Genomic DNA, 21,109 nt, shown 5'->3' with positions numbered 1-21,109 from the left:
AAAGGGTTAACCCTTTGTAGTGTATTGTGAAAGGTTAACCTTCTGTAGTGTCATAGTGAAAGGTTAACCTTCTGTAGTGTGGTAGTGAAAGGTTAACCTTCTGTAGTGTGGCAGTGAAAGGTTAACCTTCTGTAGTGTGGTAGTGAAAGGTTAACCTTCTGTAGTGTGGTAGTGAAAGGTTAACCGTCTGTAGTGTGGTAGTGAAATAGTTAACCTTCTGTAATGGTAGTGAAAGGTTAACCTTCTGTAGTGTGGTAGTGAAATGGTTAACCTTCTGTAGTGTGGTAGTGAAAGGTTAACCTTCTGTAGTGTGGTAGTGAAAGGTTAACCTTCTGTAGTGTGGTAGTGAAAGGTTAACCTTATGTAGCATGGTAGTGAAAGGGTTAACCTTCTGTAGTGTGGTAGTGAAAGGTTAACCTTCTATAGTGTGGTAGTGAAAGGGTTAACATTCTGTAGTGTGATAGTGAAAGAGTTAACCTTTTGTAGTGTGGTAGTGAAAGGGTTAACCTTCTGTAGTGTGGTAGTGAAAGGTTAACCTTCTGTAGTGTGGTAGTGAACGGGTTAACCTTTTGTAGTGTGGCAGTGAAAGGGTTAACCTTCTGTAGTGTGGTAGTGAAAGGTTAACTTTCTGTAGTGTGGTAGTGAAAGGTTAACTTTCTGTAGTGTGGTAGTGGAACGGTTAACCTTCTGTAGTGTGGTAGTGAAAGGTTAACTTTCTGTAGTGTGGTAGTGGAACGGTTAACCTTCTGTAGTGTGGTAGTGAAAGGTTAACCTTCTGTAGTGTGGTAGTGAAAGGTTAACCTTTCTGTAGTGAAAGTGTTAACCTTCTGTAGTAGTGAACGGGTTAACCTTATGTAGTGTGGCAGTGAAAGGGTTAACCTTCTGTAGTGTGGTAGTGAAAAGGTTAACCTTCTGTAGTGTTAGGGATGTTCGATATTGGCTTTTTTACCAATATCCGATATACTATCGATATCAACCGATACCGATATATGCAGGGTTTCCCCCTCAAAAAAACTGAATCATTTCAGGTAATTAACATTACATATCTCTTGTCGTGGAATTAACACAACATTATGCATACTTTTGACAATAAATAAAATAAGAATTTGTTCTTTCTTGCTTGCCTGGGTAAATGAAGGTTAATTAAATGTTAAAAAAAAATAAGAAATTATTAGGGATGCACCGAATGGGAAATTCTTGGCCGAAACCGATACCGAAAATAGGAAACAGTTGGCCGAAAGCCGAAAGGCCGAAAATTATTCATAGAATAGAATTTTTTTTACCAATGTTGTTCAGCTACCTGATTATGGAAAAATATATGATTATGGCAAAACTTAACTTAACTTAAATAACAAATAATCACTATTATGGGTCTTTTTGTATCACAAACAGTACTGTATTTGCAAATCTGGTATGTCATAAATGTATAGATGTAGCAGTACTGTCTATCTGTATGTCATGTATGTCATATATGTCCTGATTAATTGAAAATGGGGGACCCTGATGTAAACAAGACGAAAGTCTTTCTCTGGTCTGCATCCCCTTAACAATTGTGTGTATTCAGCTGTACTGTATTGTACCCATTCTGCAATCTGTTAATAAAGTTTTCAATCAATCAATCAGAGAGAGAGAGAGAGAAAGAGAGAGAGAGGCGGACATCTGTGCTCTACTGAGCGCACCTTTCTAGTCCCCAGATGACTTTGGCACAGTAGACGCACGACAGACAGCGTCAATGTGAGAAACACAATCCCTCCCCCTCTCGCTCTGAATAATATGCATATTAGATCACTCAGTGATTAACCGCGACGGGCATATAGTAAATAAGGATAAAGTATGTTAAAGACGCATTTATTGGACTTGTTGTGCGCAGAGTTTACATAGAAACAGCGTGACTCGGGCGGTTAGGTGGCCGAGCGGAGATTGCGTTCGTCACCAGCCCCGGAGCTGTGAGCTGGATTCGCCTGTTCGAATCCAGCTCACAGCTCCGGGGTTGTCACCAGCTTGGCTGGCCGTCTGCACTAATACAATTGGCTGTATTAGAGGGTGGGAGAAGCTGGCGGGGTGGGTCCGGGTCGTTGTAAACAGCGACTCCTACAGTTCGGTCGGGGCGCCTGCTAAGCGCGGATAGGACTCGAGGGGGATAGTGTGGTCCTCCCACACGCTACGCCCTCTCGATGAGAATCCGCGCTGCCAGGTGAAAAGAAGCGGTGATTGGCTGGACGTGTGTCGGAGGAAGCACGTGGTAGCCTCCACTCTCCCAGATGATCTGACTGTGGGGGGTAAGTGCGCAGCGACCAGGAAGGGACTGGGAATTGGCATACGACTAACATTGGGATGGGAGAAAATCGGAGGAAAATGGAGGGGGAAAAAGACCAATAAAAAAAAAGAAAAAGAAACAGCGTGACTCCCGAGGAGATGCATTGCTCCCGAGTCCCAAGAGGAGAATCACGCAGGACTGAAGAGCTCACAGCGCGCATGTAATGACTAAATCCGCGTTTTGATGACATCATCACAACAACACGCGTTAGGTTACAGGTTGCTTCTGTTTCGGTGATATATTTTCGGTGAAAAAACTCTTTCGGCCGAAAGCCTAAAGGCCATTTTTGGCCATTTTCGGCCTAAAACCTTCGGTGGACGAATTTTCGGTGCATCCCTAGAAATTATCGGCCGATAATATCGGACATCCCTAAGTGAAAGGGTTAACCTTCTGTAGTGTGGAAGTGAAAGGGTTAGCATTCTGTAGTGTGGCAGTGAAATGGTTAACCTTCTGTAGTGTGGCAGTGAAAGGGGTTTATCTCTTGTTAATGTAGGGTTAACCTTCTGTAGTGTGGCAGTGAAAGGGGTTTATCTCTTGTTAATATAGGGTTAACCTTCTGTAGTGTGGCAGTGAAAGGGGTTTATCTCTTGTTAATGTAGGGTTAACCTTCTGTAGTGTGGCAGTGAAAGGGGTTTATCTCTTGTTAATGTAGGGTTAACCTTCTGTAGTGTGGCAGTGAAAGGGGTTTATCTCTTGTTAATGTAGGGTTAACCTTCTGTAGTGTGGCAGTGAAAGGGGTTTATCTCTTGTTAATGTAGGGTTAACCTTATGTAGTGTGGCAGTGAAAGGGGGTTATTTCTTGTTAATGCACCGCTACAGTGGCAGGTCATGTGACGGTGTGTTCTCTGCCGTAGGGGTGAACGGCACAGTGAACGGCACGGTGAATGGCAGCGGTCTCTCCTCCTCGACTGCCGGAAGCTCCGCCACTTTTCCAGCGAATGGAGCCACAGATAAAACCAAAGCCACCAACGGCAGCGGAGGAGGTCACAAGAGCGGCCAGGATATGGGCCACGGGCAACACAAGCCCGGGCAGAAGACCAGAGACAAGGTCACTATCGCCAGAGTCTTTGAGACAAACTCTTAAAGGAACACACCAACAAATTAGGAAATTAGCAGAGAGAGACGAGAAGATAGATACCAGTTTCCTCTCTGTGCATTCAGTAGAAAGCTATATGGCTGCACGTTAGCCTAGCTTAGCACAATGAATGGAAGCGGACATGACCGGTTAGCCTAGGCAAAGCATTGTCCAACTAACACCTCTCCCAAAGGCTAACCGGCACTGTCCGCTTCCATTCATTGTGCTATTCATAGGCTAACGTGCAGCCAGATAGTTTTCTACTGAACGCACAGAGAGGAAACTGGTATCTATCTTCTTGTCTCTCTCTGGAGAAGACGATAAGCTAATTTCCCAAAATTGAGTTTGTAAAAATAAGTGGTCTCTACATGTTAAAATAATAGCTCTACATTCTGACAGCCATCAGTGATATAGAGTGTCTGGTCAGTAACATGGGTCTCCCAGTCTCCCTCCACTCTGCAGTAAACAGGAAATACATTCTGGTATCCTGTTCTCACTTATCCAATCAGGAAAGAGAACTCTCAATGCAACAATGGTCTGACAAAAATAAGAGATAAAAACTAGTTAAAGGGGACATGCATTGCTATTCCTAGCACTATTTGGGCAATTTTACACAATTCCTGTGAGTCTATGGAACACCTATGTAAGGTTTTATAAAAAAAGATTCATTGTTTTATATTTCTAATCAAGTACTCAAAAGCATAATTTTTCTCACTTTGGATTTCAGGCTGTGTTGGCCTGGCTCCGCCCATAAGCACTTTGAGTGACAGTCATCCACAGTCTGCGACTGGCACAGAGAGAGAGAGATAGAGAGACTGAGGAGGATACTAATTAATTTTGCCGTGGGGGGGCATAATCCCACGGGACAATGCATTGGTAACTTGTTTCAAATGACAATATATACCCCTGTGATTATTATTGTACGGATCGGAATACGGGCGTGCACGTGGGAGCATGCGCAAAGATATTACAGTGATATGCTTCTCCCGAGTCCGAGAGAGAGAGAGAGAGAGAGTTATGCAAATCAATGCTATGTCGACGTCACAGAAACCGTCAAATCAGAACAGTTTAGTTGAGTGAGGTAAGATCTCGTGAACTCGAGACTAGACTGATGAGTCAATATGGTAATTAGAGACACAGACCCATTGATACTAACTCCTATTACTATAAAACAATGGTAAATACTGAAAAAATCCATTTATAATGCATGTCCCCTTTAAGAAAATGTGTCCTTGAAACAAGTAAAATAATCTACCATTACAGTAAGCAAATTTGGCTTGGCAAGATTTCTTGAAATAAAAATATCTAGGGTTCTCTCTCCTGATTGGATAAAGTGGGAAGGGATACCAGGAAATATATTTTGTGTTTATTGCAGAGTGGAGGGACTGGAAGACTCATGTTACTGACCAGACACTTTATATCACTGATGGGCTATCAGAATGTAGAGCTATTTAACACATTTTTAACCAAAGAAAATACCACTTAGAGCGACAGTGGCTCGGGAGGTAGAGCAGTCGTTGGTTATGAGTGTTTTAGGTCACTGCTCTCTGAGCACAGCTCAGTGGGCGTGGCCTTCTGACACTACTCTATACAGTAGATGCTTGATTGTTAACACTTTGAGCGCCACGTCACGGCTTTTCTCGGGTTGCAGATAAAGATGTATGTACAGAGTTGTAATATTACTGATCAGATATATCTACAGAGTTGTAGTATTACTGATCAGATGTATGTACAGAGTTGTATTATTACTGATGAGATGTATGTACAGAGTTGTAATATTACTGATCAGATGTATGTACAGAGTTGTATTATTACTGATCAGATGTATTTACAGAGTTGTAATATTACTGATCAGATGTATGTACAGAGTTGTAGTATTACTGATCAGATGTATGTACAGAGTTGTAGTATTACTGATCAGATATATGTACAGAGTTGTAGTATTACTGATCACATATATGTACAGAGTTGTAGTATTACTGATCAGATATATGTACAGAGTTGTAGTATTACTGATCACATATATGTACAGAGTTGTAGATTTACTGATCAGATATATGTACAGACTTGTAATATTACTGACTGAACGTTCTGTTCACTCCGTTACCACTTTTACTGGACGGGAGGAATGTGTGTTTTGACGGAACATCGCTGTCGTCATAGAAACCTGACAAGAAGCTGTCGGAGACCTCCAGCATGAGTGGCAGCCAATCAGGATCCTCCTCGGACAGCTCCAGTGACGGTGAGAGCAGCAGTGATCTTGACGACCTGGAAGAGGACGACGACGACGAGGACGATGAGGATGATCAGAGCGTGGACAGCGATGACTCTGACTCGGACAAAGAGAGTCGTCTGAAGGGGAAGGTAAAGGAACTCTTCACGTCTAACCACAAGACCCCTGAGGTCGTAAGCAAGTAGTGTTTTTTTTTTGTGATCACATTTTTTATTTATTGTAGCAAAAATACACTCAAAAATGAAGTTCACTTTTATGAAAGGTTAAAAATATACAATAAAGGTTCACATAAGTAAAAAACGAAATAAATAAAATTTTAAAACTGAGAACCCACCCCCTGAATTATTTTCCAAATTATATAAAAAAAACATACCATTTCATAAAGACGCTTTTTTGTGATATTGTTATCGACTTTGGACATGTTCTAGGTAAGACTTCAGGCTATGGCCCCAGCAGTGTTTTCAGCTAATAACTATAGAGTAGATAGATCTGCAGGCATCCGTTTGCAAAATAATTCTGACGAAAACATTTCCAAACCTCTGTAACTCTATGACAATAGCACTCAGAGTGATTCTTCAGAAAATTCAGAGTGTTTCCTTTCAAAAGAGGCCAGACTTGTGCATCTGCTACAAATGATTCCCGAATAGCGTCCAATTTACTTTCAGTATGCAATAAACAGGCGTTTTATGCTAAATTTGCAGGACTGTTAACACATTAACCGCCAGCAGCAGGGGGCGCTGATCCCCCTTCATCGCCAGGTCTTTATTCAATGGATATAGTTTTAGACTGCGACATTTGCGAGTGCTTAAAATATATCTTATATTATATCTATGGGTCTAATAACGCCGTCGACTGTCAGTGAGTTGCTTCCAGTCAACATGCCCGAAACAGATTGTTTTTTCATCCGTACATTTCCGTTTTTACCATTTTGAATATGGTTTGGGTGCTTTTCAGTAATTCCAGGAAAAAGACGAGAAAAAGGCATTTTACTGTAATCCAGTCATCACGTTGTAATTTTTCGGCTGATTATCTAATCATCCTGAAATCAACGCTAGATTATCATTATTATATCTCGTTGTGCATACATGAAATCACCGTCGTTAGCGGGTCACTCCCCCGCTAAGCACAACACGGTCCACACAGATAGCTGTGATCACAGTAGAAATACATATCAGATCAACAATCAAATTCATATATAGTGTTCTTACCTTGTATCTAATGCAAAAGAAATAATCCAATTATCTGATCGCTATTCCAAATACTGCTTGTGGAGGTCTGTACCACACTACCGACCGTTACATATGTGCGAGCCCCACCCGGCTCAGATCGGCTCCTAAAACACACCAGCCCATTTTCAATGAGATGCAATAGCTCCGCATGGCAGTAGAGGGCGGTGTTGACCGTCTGCCTGCTCAGACAGGGTCTGAAAGGTATACCAGAGGCTGCAGCTATGAATTATGAATAGATATAGCGAATAAACGGGGCGGCTACGTGGCGTAGTGGGCAAGGCGCTCGCCACGAATGCAGAGACGCTGGGCTCGACTGTTCGATCCCAGCGCTCCACATTGCTTTCAGTTTAGCTGGTCGTCCGTACTAATACACATTGGCCGTATTAGGGGGTGGGAAACTGATGGGTGGGGATCGGGCGTTGTGGACAGCGACTCCTACAGGTCGGTTGGTGCGCCTGCGCAGTAGAATCAGGAAGTGTCGGGGGCAGCGTGAGCCTCCCACGCGTTACTCCTCGCCACTGAGAGATCGAGCTGCGCAGGTGAAAAGATGCGACTGCTGTTACCTCAAGTACCGGAGGGGACTTGTGCTATGTATGACTTAGTCCACATTGCAGCCGGCTTGTGGGAGGCAAGAAACAGCGTTCGTGACAGGGGAGGGTTGAATTGGATGATACAAAATTGGGATGGGAGAAAATATAGAAAATGGGAGAAAAAGTGGATCAAAAAAAAAAGATATAGCGAATAAACAAAATAACGATCCCAAAAACGAGTTAACTCGTTTCTGGCACTGAACGCATGGCGGGCAATAACGAGTTAACTCGTTTCCGGCGCAGATTGTGTTAACACATTGACGACCAGCGTGTCGCGCAACGATTTATAGGCCAGAGGACCGAGCGTTGTCAACAAACCGATGTACTTTCTAACAACTATATATATACTTTATAGTATTGCTATCTGTCCATTCTCATTGTCACTTGAGTGCATAAACCGTGCCTTCATAATGGCTTAAAGAAAATAAAAATCCATCGGTTGGTTGTCATTTTATAGCGCCGTGAATATAAGGTTTATCGCAGTTTTCGCCTAGTCTTTTTTCTGGGGAGCTAGATAATAGGCTAAAGGCTAGTCACGTTATATCAAACGCCATTTCTACTGTATATATACGAATGAAATAAAACAAACTGCGTAGCATCCGGACTATTACAGAGCATCTATGGATGAAATGGGGGCGGCGGGGAACGCCGATTACTATTATTGATTAGCAATACAGTTTGCGTTCAATATACCATTTTCACTGATCGATCACGTTGCGTTTTAAAACAATGTCCAATCCAGCTGTAATTTGGGTGAATAGTATCCTACCGTCAGGCCATGTGATCGCCGGCAGCATTTTGTCATTAGTCATCGGAATTTGGTAGATCGATATGTCCATTGGCTAATCATAAATCCCATTATTCCAGGCTGAAATCTGTGTTCGGTAACGGGATCAAAGATGGAGGGTGTTCGTTTGGAACCGAGGCTCATATGAAACGCCCACAGACAGTAAAAATAATTTGCGATGGCGCCCCTAAGCGGATCTGGCCGGTATTGCATGTTTTGAAAATCAAATATGTGGGTAGGTCCTGCAAGTCGATCGCGGACGTTAATAGCGTTATTAATATGGAATAAAACAATAACAACTCGCCACGAGTTAACTCGTGGCTCTGGTCCTCAACGGGTGGAATCGAAACACGAGTTAACTCGTGGCTGGTCCCTATAGTGTTAAGATGCTAAACCAGTAGTTTCTTTTTCTTTTTATGTATTTATTTACTAGTAGTGTCTACCCGTCCCTGTCATGGGCTTTGTCCTCTGCATGTTTGTAATTTGCAGTTCCTGGAACTCCTGGAACAGATGTTGAGTCCGTTTTTATGTTGAGGGAGTTTGAACAATCGCAATGATAAACTATTTTTAATATCAGCCTGTCACTAGTACAGTATTCAACATAGCCTCATATGCAAGGTCAACTCTCATTATGAGCAGGTTAGTAATGATGACAAATTGCACCGCAATAATCCCATAATCAAAATCTTCACAGCAAAAGCCTTTTTGGAACCAGAGGATTACCCGTTTCTGTGGACTGCTCACAATTGGCAAAACTCTTAATCTGACCTCTGATGTCATGGAGCCAGTATTATCTTGAGCCAAAATGGTGCAAATAGTACCAAAATTGCAAAGCAAAACTCCATGAAACCAATTATCCATGGCGTATTATAGCCCTAGACGTTTGACCTTAATTAATTAAAGGTGAATACATTGTGTTTCGAGCTTGTTGTTTGGAGCCTTTGTGTGTAAAAAGCCAAAACATCGCCGGCTGTAACTACCTCTCCGTGAATGTTAATCCAATTTTAATGTCAAGGGCAGCGAGGATGGTGGGCGACAGTTCCGTACGTCCACGCTAGCTGACAGAGCTGCCAACCTGAGCTGTCTGCTTTAGAGTTGACATGTCACCGTCCTCTCCTGCTCTTCCTGAGCTGTCTGCTTTCAAGTTGACATGTCACCGTCCTCCTGCTCTTCCTGAGCTGTCTGCTTTCGAGTTGACATGTCACCGTCCTCTCCTGCTCTTCCCGAGCCGTCTGCTTTAGAGTTGCAATGACACCATCCTCTCCTGCTCTTCCTTCCTACCCGCCTCCTCGTCTGTGCCCAGGGCTCGACGCCGGTCGCCGCAGAGAGCAAGAAGGAGAGGTCACGCCCCGCGGAAGGAAACAAGATTCGGGACGGCAAGAGCGCTCTGGCTCAGAAGCGCCGTCGTGACGATGCCCTCCCGTCCTCCTCCCCCTACCTCCTCCAGGGCTCCGCCCACCACCCCGGCCTGCTCCAGCCTCAGCCCACGGCCCTGCTGTTCCAGGTCCCCCGGGCCAGGGAGGAGGAGGGGACGCAGCACCCCAGTGTCATCCAGGCCATCGGGCTGGCAGCCGGCAGCAACAAGCCCCTGGCCTCCCCCCTCCCCCCCAGGTCCTCGCCCAAACCCTTCGCCCTCTCCTCCTCCTCCTCCTCCTCCTCGCCGATGCACTTCACCCTCTCCTCCTCGTCACCAAAGCACTTCCCTCACCCCTCCTCCTCGCCAAAACACAACTCCCTCAGCTCCTCGCCCAAGCCCCTCTCCCTCTCCTCCTCGCCCAAGCCTCCCTCGCTCTCCTCCTCGCCCAAGCCGCTCACACTCTCGCCATCGCATAAACACAAGTCCTTGACGCCCTCGCCTAAGCCCCTCTCCCTCTCCTCCTCGCCCAAGCCCCTCTCCCTCTCCTCCTCGCCCAAGCACGGCCTCAAGAGCTTCCTGGACGAGACCTCGCTGCACCTGAACAGTTTTCAAATGAAACAGGTGAGTTATCTTCTAGATCCTTTCTTTTAGCCGTTTATGTTCCAGTGACTTAACTGAACTTTGTTTGCTTTGTAAAGCCAAGAACTTCTTTTGTTAATTGAACAGAATTTTTCTAGAATAATCGGTCACGGTTATTTTAATATTAGCTATCCTTGTTTCTGACGTGCCGGTTTCAAAAGGGGGGCAGGTTCCCTCTCGACTGGAAATGAAGCGTCTAAGCGCTGCTATCGGGTCTTCTGATTGTATTTCACGCCGGCTTGGCCTCTACATGACTGAAAGTGACAATGCATTTAGCTTTATTGAAAATACTTCACCAAAGCTGACAAGCAATTAACTCTGTATGCTTTAGAATGCCGATTGTTATCAAGCGAGCGAAATCTCCCTCGTTCAAAGGATTCAATTAGTGTTGTTACTGTGAGCGGCGGTGATAGCATGGCAATCCATAACAAGAGCTTTTTAATTTGTCTGATGACGGCGTAGTAAAAATATGAGCTTTAGATTGTCTGGGTTTTGACAACAAATTACAAATACAAGTCGACAGCTAAAACCCCTCACAGGGGCACGAAGCGGATTGATTTGCAAATATTTTGTACAGCAGGTTTTTTTCTTATTTCATCACGGCTGACGGGCGAGGTTTTCGTTGACACTAGGCTCTTTTACACCGCCCGTTCAAGGCCGGGAAGGCTGCATCATTATTCCGCCTCAATGTTCTGTAAAAGGTACGAACGCGGAACTGGGGGCGCTGTTGTTTCCAGCGTTGAGGCGGCAGCGGAGGTAGTCACGATGCCCAATCCACGTCTGTGTACAAGGGACAGTCGGCAACTAAGTTCATTAGTCGCCTCTTCTGGTCTCCATCTCCCCGAGACCTGGGGCTACAGTGGCTCAGGAGGTAGAGCAGTCGTCTGGTAATCGGAAGGTTTCCGGTTCGATTCCCGCACCTCCTGGACAGCGTCCTTGAGCACTAAAAAACTAAAAACTAGTTTTAAGCAAATGTGGCCTTGAAACAAGTACAGTAATCTCCCAGTGCAGTAAGCAAATTCATTTTGGCACATTTGGCAAGACTTCTTGAAATAAGTACAAACAAGTACATTTATTTAGTGTTTACTGCAGAGCGGAGGGACTGGGAGACCCATGCTACTGACCAGACACTCTATATCAGTGATGGCTGTTGGAATGTAGAGCTATTTAACACTTGTTTTAACAAAATAATAAATAAATAAATAATATATAATCTTTTTATATATAAGAAGGCGTGACACTAATTTGAATTTAAACCGTCGGTTTCTTAGAGTTGTTTTATGGGGCTGTTGTCTTTCTCTCTGAACACAATGCCAGTTCTCTGCATATCACACCTACTCTTCCTCCATCCATAGCGGTGAATATGAGTGACAGCTTGTGTAATTACTTCCATCTCGTCTCGTCTCGTCTCCCCCCCCCCCCCCCCCCCCCCTCCTCCTCCTCCTCCAGCCCTTCCTCTCCCAGGAGCACTTCAAGCAGGCCTTCCCCCTGCCGCCCAAAGACCAGGATTTGTTTAAGAGTCTCAAAAGGTCGGCTTCCTCCTCGTCGGCGCTGCCGCCTCCTAAACGGCCCCCGGAGCTGCTGGGGGGCTGCGCCGTGGTGCCTTTTCCTCCTCTTCCTCCCGCGCAGAGCAACCACTCCAACCTCTTCCTCTCCGGCTCCATCCTGGCCCTGAACCACCACCCTAATAACGGAGTGATCCACAGCGCGGTCCAGGATGCTCCGCTCGCCCTCATCACCAAGCCCCGCGGGGGCCAGAGCAGGGCCCTCCTGGGGGCCTCCGGCCCCGTCTTCCCCGCGCCCGTCAACCTGAGCGCCGGCGCAGAGGAGCCGTCGGCTAAACCCTCTACCTCACCGGGCCTGGCGCCCAGATCCAGAAAGAACAAAGCCCCCAAGCTTCTCTACTCCTGGGGGAAGAGCTCGTCCAACGCCGGCCTGTCCCACTCACTGGTGGACCTGGTCAAAGGGGCGGAGTCGGACGTCCCCAGCAGCAAGGACTCCGAGGACTCGCTGGACGATGACGACGATGACGATGATGACGACGACGACGATGATGATGATGATGATGATGATGATGATGATGATGATGATGAAGACGATTCTGATGGTAGCCTGTCAGGTGGGTTAGATAGCTGATGGTAGCCTGTCTGTCAGGTGGGTTAGATAGCTGATGGTAGCCTGTCTGTCAGGTGGGTTAGAGATAGCTGATGGTAGCCTTTTTAAATCATCTGGCGACCCCTCCACGGCGGCTCGCGACCCTCCTGTGGGTCGCGACCCCGACTTTGGGAACCCCTGGGTTAGATAGCTGATGGTAGTCTGTCAGGTGGGTTAGATAGCTGATGGTAGCCTGTCAGGTGGGTTAGATAGCTGATGGTGTCAGGTGGGTTAGATAGCTGATGGTAGCCTGTCTGTCAGGTGGGTTAGATAGCTGATGGTAGTCTGTCAGGTGGGTTAGATAGCTGATGGTAGCCTGTCAGGTGGGTTAGATAGCTGATGGTAGCCTGTCTGTCAGGTGGGTTAGATAGCTGATGGTAGCCTGTCTGTCAGGTGGGTTAGATAGCTGATGGTAGCCTGTCTGTCAGGTGGGTTAGATAGCTGATGGTAGCCTGTCTGTCAGGTGGGTTAGATAGCTGATGGTAGCCTGTCAGGTGGGTTAGATAGCTGATGGTAGCCTGTCTGTCAGGTGGGTTAGATAGCTGATGGTAGTCTGTCTGTCAGGTGGGTTAGATAGCTGATGGTAGTCTGTCAGGTGGGTTAGATAGCTGATGGTAGTCTGTCAGGTGGGTTAGATAGCTGATGGTAGCCTGTCAGGTGGGTTAGATAGCTGATGGTAGCCTGTCTGTCAGGTGGGTTAGATAGCTGATGGTAGTCTGTCTGTCAGGTGGGTTAGATAGCTGATGGTAGTCTGTCAGGTGGGTTAGATAGCTGATGGTAGTCTGTCAGGTGGGTTAGATAGCTGATGGTAGTCTGTCAGGTGGGTTAGATAGCTGATGGTAGTCTGTCTGGTGGGTTAGATAGCTGATGGTAGTCTGTCAGGTGGGTTAGATAGCTGATGGTAGCCTGTCTGTCAGGTGGGTTAGATAGCTGATGGTAGCCTGTCAGGTGGGTTAGATAGCTGATGGTAGTCTGTCAGGTGGGTTAGATAGCTGATGGTAGCCTGTCTGTCAGGTGGGTTAGATAGCTGATGGTAGCCTGTCTGTCAGGTGGGTTAGATAGCTGATGGTAGCCTGTCTGTCAGGTGGGTTAGATAGCTGATGGTAGCCTGGCTGTCAGGTGGGTTAGATAGCTGATGGTAGCCTGTCAGGTGGGTTAGATAGCTGATGGTAGTCTGTCAGGTGGGTTAGATAGCTGATGGTAGCTTGTCTGTCAGGTGGGTTAGATAGCTGATGGTAGCCTGTCAGGTGGGTTAGATAGCTGATGGTAGCCTGTCTGTCAGGTGGGTTAGATAGCTGATGGTAGTCTGTCTGTCAGGTGGGTTAGATAGCTGATGGTAGCCTGTCTGTCAGGTGGGTTAGATAGCTGATGGTAGCCTGTCTGTCAGGTGGGTTAGATAGCTGATGGTAGCCTGTCTGTCAGGTGGGTTAGATAGCTGATGGTAGTCTGTCAGGTGGGTTAGATAGCTGATGGTAGTCTGTCAGGTGGGTTAGATAGCTGATGGTAGTCTGTCAGGTGGGTTAGATAGCTGATGGTAGCCTGTCAGGTGGGTTAGATAGCTGATGGTAGCCTGTCTGTCAGGTGGGTTAGATAGCTGATGGTAGTCTGTCTGTCAGGTGGGTTAGATAGCTGATGGTAGTCTGTCAGGTGGGTTAGATAGCTGATGGTAGTCTGTCAGGTGGGTTAGATAGCTGATGGTAGTCTGTCAGGTGGGTTAGATAGCTGATGGTAGTCTGTCAGGTGGGTTAGATAGCTGATGGTAGCCTGTCTGTCAGGTGGGTTAGATAGCTGATGGTAGCCTGTCAGGTGGGTTAGATAGCTGATGGTAGCCTGTCAGGTGGGTTAGATAGCTGATGGTAGTCTGTCTGTCAGGTGGGTTAGATAGCTGATGGTAGCCTGTCAGGTGGGTTAGATAGCTGATGGTAGTCTGTCTGTCAGGTGGGTTAGATAGCTGATGGTAGCCTGTCAGGTGGGTTAGATAGCTGATGGTAGCCTGTCTGTCAGGTGGGTTAGATAGCTGATGGTAGTTTGTCAGGTGGGTTAGATAGCTGATGGTAGCCTGTCAGGTGGGTTAGATAGCTGATGGTAGCCTGTCTGTCAGGTGGGTTAGATAGCTGATGGTAGCCTGTCTGTCAGGTGGGTTAGATAGCTGATGGTAGCCTGTCTGTCAGGTGGGTTAGATAGCTGATGGTAGTCTGTCAGGTGGGTTAGATAGCTGATGGTAGCCTGTCAGGTGGGTTAGATAGCTGATGGTAGCCTGTCTGTCAGGTGGGTTAGATAGCTGATGGTAGCCTGTCAGGTGGGTTAGATAGCTGATGGTAGTCTGTCAGGTGGGTTAGATAGATGATGGTAGCCTGTCAGGTGGGTTAGATAGCTGATGGTAGCCTGTCTGTCAGGTGGGTTAGATAGCTGATGGTAGTCTGTCAGGTGGGTTAGATAGCTGATGGTAGCCTGTCTGTCAGGTGGGTTAGATAGCTGATGGTAGTCTGTCAGGTGGGTTAGATAGCTGATGGTAGCCTGTCTGTCAGGTGGGTTAGATAGCTGATGGTAGTCTGTCAGGTGGGTTAGATAGCTGATGGTAGCCTGTCAGGTGGGTTAGATAGCTGATGGTAGCCTGTCTGTCAGGTGGGTTAGATAGCTGATGGTAGTCTGTCAGGTGGGTTAGATAGCTGATGGTAGTCTGTCAGGTGGGTTAGATAGCTGATGGTAGCCTGTCTGTCAGGTGGGTTAGATAGCTGATGGTAGCCTGTCAGGTGGGTTAGATAGCTGATGGTAGCCTGTCTGTCAGGTGGGTTAGATAGCTGATGGTAGTCTGTCTGTCAGGTGGGTTAGATAGCTGATGGTAGCCTGTCTGTCAGGTGGGTTAGATAGCTGATGGTAGCCTGTCTGTCAGGTGGGTTAGATAGCTGATGGTAGCCTGTCAGGTGGGTTAGATAGCTGATGGTAGCCTGTCAGGTGGGTTAGATAGCTGATGGTAGTCTGTCAGGTGGGTTAGATAGCTGATGGTAGCCTGTCTGTCAGGTGGGTTAGATAGCTGATGGTAGCCTGTCAGGTGGGTTAGATAGCTGATGGTAGCCTGTCTGTCAGGTGGGTTAGATAGCTGATGGTAGCCTGTCTGTCAGGTGGGTTAGATAGCTGATGGTAGCCTGTCTGTCAGGTGGGTTAGATAGCTGATGGTAGTCTGTCAGGTGGGTTAGATAGCTGATGGTAGCCTGTCAGGTGGGTTAGATAGCTGATGGTAGCCTGTCTGTCAGGTGGGTTAGATAGCTGATGGTAGCCTGTCAGGTGGGTTAGATAGCTGATGGTAGTCTGTCAGGTGGGTTAGATAGCTGATGGTAGCCTGTCTGTCAGGTGGGTTAGATAGCTGATGGTAGTCTGTCAGGTGGGTTAGATAGCTGATGGTAGTCTGTCAGGTGGGTTAGATAGCTGATGGTAGCCTGTCAGGTGGGTTAGAACAGGGGTTCCCAAACTTTTCAGGCCGGGACCCAGAAAATAAGGCGTCAGAGAGCTGCGGCCCAATGCACATCGTCAGGTTTTTTTTATTTTATTTTTTTGCCAGGCGACCGATTTTTTAAGCCAAATATCACTTCAATCCTATTAAGTTAGTTCAAGTTAGTTATTAATTTCAGGGTTCGTACGGGTGCTGGAAATCCTTGAAAATGCTTGTATTTCAATGTGGTGTTTTCAAGGTTTGAAATGTGCTTGAATTGTGTATAAAGTGCTGGAAAGTTATTGAAATTGTAATTGCACTGTATAATTTCATAATAAATTGCTATCTGACTTAATAGTTAGGTTTTTAGATAAACAAATAAAATTCGGAGAGCGCCTAATTGCTTTCGCCTTTCACACAAAATGAAGAGGAGTCCTCTCTCGAGCCACTCGCATGCCCACCCCGCCAACGGCACCCCCCGCCCCTCCTGAAAGCTTGCTTTAATCCCAGTAACGTTATTGAGCTTATTTTATTATTATTTTTAAACGTTAACAAGCTAGTGAGCTAGTGTTGCCACAGACGGCTATGTTTATTGTTCATGTTGACAACGACAAGCGACACCGTAAGGTGAGTTAATAAATTCACTCTGAAAATCTGCTCCTCTCTGATAAACTGACTCTTCGGTCAGAGCGTCCAGTCTGCACAACTTGAGTGCGCTCGCTCTGACACACTGAAAGCCAATTTACCTTAAAACAAGTTTTGTTTAGCTGACGCCATTATGCATCGGAGCTGTGGTTTTGCTGTGATCAACATGACTAACAAGCAAATCAATTCTTTCTATTTTAAGGAATGTTCTGTAGGATATGTCGGCAACATAAGAAGCCAGCTACTAGGGGTAGCTGTTTGTGTGAAATAACAATAGAGGAGACTAGAGCGTGTGTCAACTGTCTGTAACATGGGCATCATATAGCTTACATCCTAGTCCCTGCTGGGACGTACCAACTGAACACACCACTGTGTGTGTGGGGGGGGGGGGGTATATAAAAATTCTAGGTTGATTTGATTTTGTATACATTTTAAGGCTCAAGGAGCTGATTGACTGCCTACCTCAAAGACTGTTCACTTATTTTGCAAATTTTCAGTAAATATTTGATTGAAATTTAAGTTTTATCTGGTGATTATTTTAGTGATTGTTTCATATTGGCTCAGCCAGGTTATATAGGATGTCATGTCTACATCATTTTGGTTGTTTATAGCACAATCACATCTGATTTAATGTGATGGAAGAAGTGACATTATTGTAAATATTTAATTTACCACAGCCGTGTAAGATGCTGGAAAAGCTTGAAAAGGCACCTTGAAAAAGCTTAAAAAGTGCTTGAATTTTGCTTTGGAAAAGGTATAAGAACCCTGTAATTTATATGTGCTATTTATGAGAGGGCTAACTTGTTGCAAAATAATAATGATAATAATAATAGCCTCATTAAAATACTATTGTTGCTTCGGTTATTTTCAGCGTTTTATGTGCATAATCTGTTATTTAGTTTGAAATGTTCGTTGAAATAAGTAGATTTTTCGTTTTTGTTTATTTATTAAGTTAATATAAAACCATATAGTCACATTTTAGAATACAATAGAATAGAATTTTAGAATACAACTAGAAACACTGTCCTGGCCTGCTTCTAAGTTCAGTGGCCTGACAATTTTTTTTTTTTTTTTTTTTTTTTTTTTTAATCATCTCGCGGCCCTCCCGTGGCTGCTCGCGGCCCACCTTTGGGTCGCGACCCCGACTTTGGGAACCACTGGGTTAGAAGATAGCTGATGGTAGCCTGTCTGTCAGGTGGGTTAGATAGATAATGGTAGCCTGTCAGGTGGGTTAGATAGCTAATTCTTTTAACTTGATAAGGAAAATTGCAGCAGCGCTGATACAGTATGATGTCATTACCGATAGACAATGTTCTAAAGAGGTTTTCTTCAAGAGGCCTGAGATTATCTGCCTCATACAGTATGTGGTTGAGATGTGAGAGGGTTGTTAATTGGGATGTGTTGATTTATCTGCTCTCTCTGTCTCTTTCTTTCTCTTTCTCTCTCTCTCTCCCCATCTCCCTCTCTCTCCCCCATCTCTCTCTTTTCTCCCCCCCCCCCCACACACCCACGTATATCCCCCTCAGAGTCGGACAGTAATCTGGATAGCGACTCTGACATCTCCGAGGAGGATGTGAAGACGGAGACGGACACCGACGCAGAGAGGACTCCTCTGAAACCCGGCGTGACCTCCGTGACCTCCCTGACCTCCTCCTCCAGCCGCTCCGCCAGCTGCTCCCAGTCCCCGCTCAACCTGCAGGTCATCAGGCATCCCAGCCTGGCCACGCCCCCCACCGCCGCTGCCACCGCCATGACCTATCACGGCGCCCCCTCCTCTTCCTCCACCTTCGCCACGCCGCCCGGTAACCAAGCAGTCTCTCCTCGAATAACCGTGTAGAAAACCAGACGCTCCAGTGTGTTTCAGTCAGACGCTTCAGTGTGTTTCAGTCAGACGCTCCAGTCAGACGCTCCAGTGTGTTTCAGTCAGACGCTCCAGTGTGTTTCAGTCAGACGCTCCAGTGTGTTTCAGTCAGACGCTCCAGTGTGTTTCAGTCAGACGCTCCAGTGTGTTTCAGTGAGACGCTCCAGTCAGACGCTCCAGTGTGTTTCAGTCAGACGCTCCAGTGTGTTTCAGTCAGACAGTCAAGTTTCAAGTTTCTTTAATAGTTGTCATACAGAAGTACAGAATACTTTTATACAAAATGCTTCTTACTGTTACGCTCCAGAGACTGTGCTAGACAAGATAAGTATGAAATAAAATAAAATAGTATAGCATGTAAAAATAGTAAAATAGAAGTCACAGTGTTCAGTATAGACATATGTACAATGTTCGATGCAGAATAGAAGTAACTGAGTTACCATACAATATACAATATACTATGCAATGTACTAATATACAATACTATATAGTGCAAAGCAGAAATGGGATGAGGTACAATTTAGGTACAATTTACAGTAAGGTGTACGGGTTGTAGTGAAAATCCTTTACCAATAAATATAAAGTGTGTTTAGGTGTTCTAAAGTGTGGAGAGTGGGTGCTGCAGTGTGTTGTTTGTTTAAAGTGAGTGTGGATGTGTGTGCTGTGTGCATTTGATGGTTGTTGCATAGTGTTTATTGTTCGTTGAGCAGCCTGATGGTCAGACGCTCCAGTCAGACGCTCCAGTGTGTTTCAGTTAGAGGCTCCAGTGTGTTTCAGTCAGACGCTCCAGTGTGTTTCAGTCAGACAGTCAGACGCTCCAGTGTGTTTCAGTCAGACACTCCAGTGTGTTTCAGTCAGACGCTCCAGTCAGTGTTTCAATCAAACGCTCCAGTGTGTTTCAGTCAGACAGTCAGACGCTTCAGTGTGTTTCAGTCAGACAGTCCGACGCTTCAGTGTGTTTCAGTCAGACGCTCCAGTCAGACGTTCCAGTGTGTTTCAGTCAGACGCTCCAGTGTTTCAGTCAGACGCTCCAGTGTGTTTCAGTCAGACACTCCAGTGTGTTTCAGTCAGACGCTCCAGTGTGTTTCAGTCAGACGCTCCAGTGTGTTTCAGTCAGACACTCCAGTGTGTTTCAGTTAGACGCTCCAGTGTGTTTTAGTCTGACACTCCAGTGTGTTTCAGTCAGACACTCCAGTGTGTTTCAGTCAGACGCTCCAGTGTGTTTCAGTCAGACACTCCAGTGAGCTACAGTCAGACGCTCCAGTGTCGGGGAACGGCAGCTGTTCCCTCCCTGCTCCCAGGAGGAAGAGCCTTGTTGTTGTCGAGCCTCTCAGTCGTATCCCAAAGCAAGCGCTTGAAAGTGGTTACCTCATTGTTTTCACCATCTCCACACGACGATCTCGTTATTTACTTTGTTTACGTTGGCAGAGGTTTAGTTAACCCGATAGCAGCTGACTCACCGAGCCGCTCGCATTACTGATGGGAGGCAGCCCCTCTGACTTGGCGTCAAGAGGCACTGGTTTCATTAGTCGTTAGTGATAGAAGACTCATTCTCACAGCTTCTGGAAACCATGTGGTGTTTAACACTTTGAGTGCCAGCAGGGGGGCGCCAGAAATAGCACTTGAGTGCCAGCGCTGTAGTCAATGGGAGGGCGATCACATTTGCGAACGCATAAACTATATCTTAAATTATGGCTGTGTCTAATACGCCCGTCGCTTATCAATTACTTGTTTGCAGTCAACATGGTCGAAACGGATTGTTTTTTAATCGGTTCATTTCCGTTTTATACCATTTTGAAATACGCTAGTTTTTTTTTCCAGAAGAAAAAAATATTCTGCAGGAATCACGCTTTACTGGAATACACAAAAAAACATGTTGTCATTTTTCGGCCTATTTATGAATTGTTTTCAAATAAACGCTAGATTATCGATAGTATATGTGTACTTATGCACGCTAGAGAAGCGGGCTGAAAATCGATTCTCTTATTTCCTGATCAGCACACACACACTCACAGCCACACACACACATATGGGAAACGCTGAGATATAGGTGAAAAAAACTGATTATCCCAAGACTGGTCAAATAGATTCCTTACCTCAGATCAGATGTTCTCCAAAAAGATTATTCCAATTCCTGATCGCCATTCCAAATATCGATCCCGTTTATTGATCCAACGCTGGGTACTGGAAACACATAATCCACGCTGTTCTGAGGGTGGGCAATGACTGGGATTGTCTCCGGGTACATGCCTGACAAGTAAAATGTGGATTCCGGACTCTTTTTTTCCCATCCATTTCATTCAGTCCAATCCAATGGGTGCAATACCATCCGGAGAGACGATAGGGGGCGGTATTTTCCCTGTTCGAGCTCAGACAGATCCCCAATGGTAACGTGAGGCTAGATTGATGAAAAATGAATGAAAATCGATAATAAAAAAAATAACGATTAAATAATGAGATTTCTCATTCTTGGCACTCAACGCATGACATGAACTAACGAGATTTCTCGTGGCTGGCACTCAAAGTGTTAAGATGCATTTCATAATTGTTTACCTGGGTATTTTGCTATTATTATTATCATCATTATTTCTAGGGATGCTCGATATTGGCTTTTTTACCGATACCGATATACCGATATTGTCCAACTCTTAATTTCCGATACCGATATCAACCGATACCGATATATACAGGGTTTCCCCCCCCCCAAAAAAACGGAATAATTTCAGGTAATTAACATTACATATCTCTTGTTGTGGAATTAACACAACATTATGCATACTTTTGACAATAAATAA

The 21,109-nt window shown here is 45.5% G+C and overlaps 1 protein-coding gene across 4 annotated transcripts in view; it reads left to right on the top strand.

Annotated features, from left to right (window-relative positions):
* LOC311224417 (bromodomain adjacent to zinc finger domain protein 2B-like) overlaps positions 1–21,109 on the top strand; it is a 283,540-nt gene that overhangs the window by 182,584 nt on the left and 79,847 nt on the right. For all 4 annotated transcript variants that reach the window (XM_084309389.1, XM_084309390.1, XM_084309391.1 and 1 more), the window contains exons 6-10: positions 3,172–3,365; positions 5,556–5,756; positions 9,535–10,209; positions 11,677–12,346; positions 17,983–18,258. In XM_084309389.1, the coding sequence (XP_084165515.1) occupies positions 3,172–3,365; positions 5,556–5,756; positions 9,535–10,209; positions 11,677–12,346; positions 17,983–18,258 (2,016 nt within the window). The remainder of the gene's footprint in view (positions 1–3,171; positions 3,366–5,555; positions 5,757–9,534; positions 10,210–11,676; positions 12,347–17,982; positions 18,259–21,109) is intronic.

The sequence above is a fragment of the Notolepis coatsorum genome, assembly GCF_963971535.1.
Source record: "Notolepis coatsorum genome assembly, chromosome: 3".
NCBI classification, from domain to species: Eukaryota; Metazoa; Chordata; class Actinopteri; order Aulopiformes; family Paralepididae; genus Notolepis; species Notolepis coatsorum.
Note: the sequence above shows the minus strand (reverse complement) of the source record. Positions and strands in the feature narration are given on the sequence as shown.